This window comes from Mycetomoellerius zeteki, unplaced genomic scaffold, assembly GCF_001594055.1.
Source record: "Mycetomoellerius zeteki isolate Tzet28-1 unplaced genomic scaffold, Tzet1.0 scaffold64, whole genome shotgun sequence".
Taxonomy (NCBI): Eukaryota; Metazoa; Arthropoda; class Insecta; order Hymenoptera; family Formicidae; genus Mycetomoellerius; species Mycetomoellerius zeteki.
In genome coordinates this window covers 1,356,902-1,359,067 of record NW_017257654.1, presented here as the reverse complement: position 1 = coordinate 1,359,067, position 2,166 = coordinate 1,356,902, and the positions used below count along the sequence as shown (strand labels likewise).

General features: G+C 43.5%; 1 protein-coding gene across 1 annotated transcript in view; it reads left to right on the top strand.

Moving 5' to 3' along the window:
- The first annotated feature begins 200 nt into the window (after window positions 1-200).
- The window catches only part of LOC108728724 (SOSS complex subunit B homolog), a 2,689-nt gene continuing 723 nt past the window's right edge, over window positions 201-2,166 (top strand). The window contains exons 1-2 of the mRNA XM_018457458.1: window positions 201-1,118; window positions 2,081-2,159. Coding sequence (XP_018312960.1) covers window positions 612-1,118; window positions 2,081-2,159 — 586 coding nt within the window. The 5' untranslated portion in view covers window positions 201-611. The remainder of the gene's footprint in view (window positions 1,119-2,080; window positions 2,160-2,166) is intronic.

Below are 2,166 nucleotides of genomic sequence, written 5' to 3'. Positions count from 1 at the left end.
ACGACGCTCCGCATCCAATCAGAAAACAGGATTCCGATAATACGAAGCAAAATTCATCGGACTCCTGTTTTCTGATTGGTTGCAGGGCGTCGTACGACGATAATCGGATGCAGTGTGAATCCAGCAATTGTTGTGCCGCACGATGGCGTTCCGGTGGCGTGAGGTGGCGCGCGCAACATGGCAGCGCGCGGCGCGCGTCGTCGCCGATGGCGGCGCTCTGGCTCTCTTTCATTTTGTCTGATGCTCCTGTCGAATTCGAATCGAACAGCTCGAACACTTCGAACGCGTAGATCTCACCTCGAGCCACGGAAAATCTACTTGGACAGCACCACGTGCGGTTGAAAAAGCGAGAGAGAAGGAATCTTTGAAGAGCTCGATTTGCGGGCGAGAAGAGGGGTGGTGGAGGGGTTAAGCGTGTTTTGACCTATGGTGTCGTCCAGTCATCCGTCGGTCATTGCTATTTCGTGTTGCAAGAAAGCACGTCAAATCACGTCGCAGGACGTGAACGGTGCACTTCCCGTAAGGATATCACTCCATTATTTTCGGTCCGCCCTATTGCGTGCGTGTGTGTGCAGTGTGTGTGAGTGTGTGAGTGTGTGTTGTGTGTATGTATGTATATATTTTGTTCTGTGCGCGATTCGTGGAAGGTTACGATGGAATACGTGCAGATAAAGGACATCCGCGCGGGGCAGAAGAACATCAACGTAGTGTTTATCGTTTTGGAGGTTAGCCACCCTACCATAACCAAAGAGAACCGCGAAGTTCGAACGTTCAAAGTGGCCGATAGCACCGCCTGTATGAACGTCTCCATCTGGGACGAACCCGGGCAACTCCTGATGCCGGGTGACATTGTACGGCTCACCAAGGGCTACGCGTCCGTCTGGCGGCAATGCCTGACCCTTTATTCTGGGAAGAACGGTGACATCCAGAAGATTGGGGAATTTTGTATGGTAATCAACGAGCAGGTGAACATGAGCGAGCCGAATCCGATGCTGGTGCAGCAGCTTGTTAATCGAGATCAGAGCGGCTCGGGTCCGCCCAGCAGCAACGTTAACAACAGCATCACCAACAACGGCAATGCCAACAGTATCTCGGGTCAACCAGGACGGCAGCCTTTGGTACATAACTCATTAAGAACGTCACCCGTGACGATTCCGTCGGCGAGTCAGCGCGGCACTGCGCGGCACGAATTTTTGTAATTATTTATTTCGCCTTCGGTTGAGTTCTTTTCGTTGTTCTTGTATCAAATTACATTCGGGATACATCAGTGTTTTTATATGATAATTTACAATTTTTTGCAGTGACGAGAGAGATGATGCAGAGCAATCCCTCTGATACTGAATGAAGACGTTATTTTGCGCAGCGTTTTCATAGCTATTTTTTTAACAGGCAATGCTAGACATTAACATTTAACGTTCCTCTTTTACGTATATCAAAAGCTATTTAGATATGTATTTAAACAGCAACATCTGATGAAGTCTAAAAATGTGGATTAAAGAATAGTACCAGGATTATGGATCGCTTATTCATAGTACTTTTGTTTAATCAGCATTTTAAGCTTTGCACTTAATGTTGTTGTCTATTGTAGGTAAATAGCTTTAATATACATAAATTAAAAACGTGAACTATTATTTTCCAGATATGTACGTTTGTCTGTTAAAAATACAAGGATAAAAACGGTATGCGAGACTTTTCAAATTCATATCTGGAGGTATCCCTCACCCTTGCCAATTGTAAATTACTATATGAAAGTTCTGATGTATCTTGAGCTAATTTGATACGAGAATAACGAATCCTTATTAATTTTACCCAATAATTAAAATTTTTTAGTTTATTTAAAACATTTATTTTACAAATTATATTTCTTTTAGCTATTTTTCTTGTTTACTAAAAGACTAACACACTAATTTATTAAAAAAGTATCATGTAAAGTATCATGTAAATTAGGCCTAATGTATTATATCGAGTCTAATTCATAGGATATAGGAAAAGATTAATGTAACTTGAGTATCTCGCCATCTCAATAACACCAAACACGCAGTGTATTGCAATGAAGTAAAATACGTGCAATTTGTCGTAGGCAAGTCAAAGTAACACAACAACTCCTGGTAGCGGATCCGCGGCAAGTTCGACGACCGCAAAGAGCGGAAACGGCAGCAGTGGAGG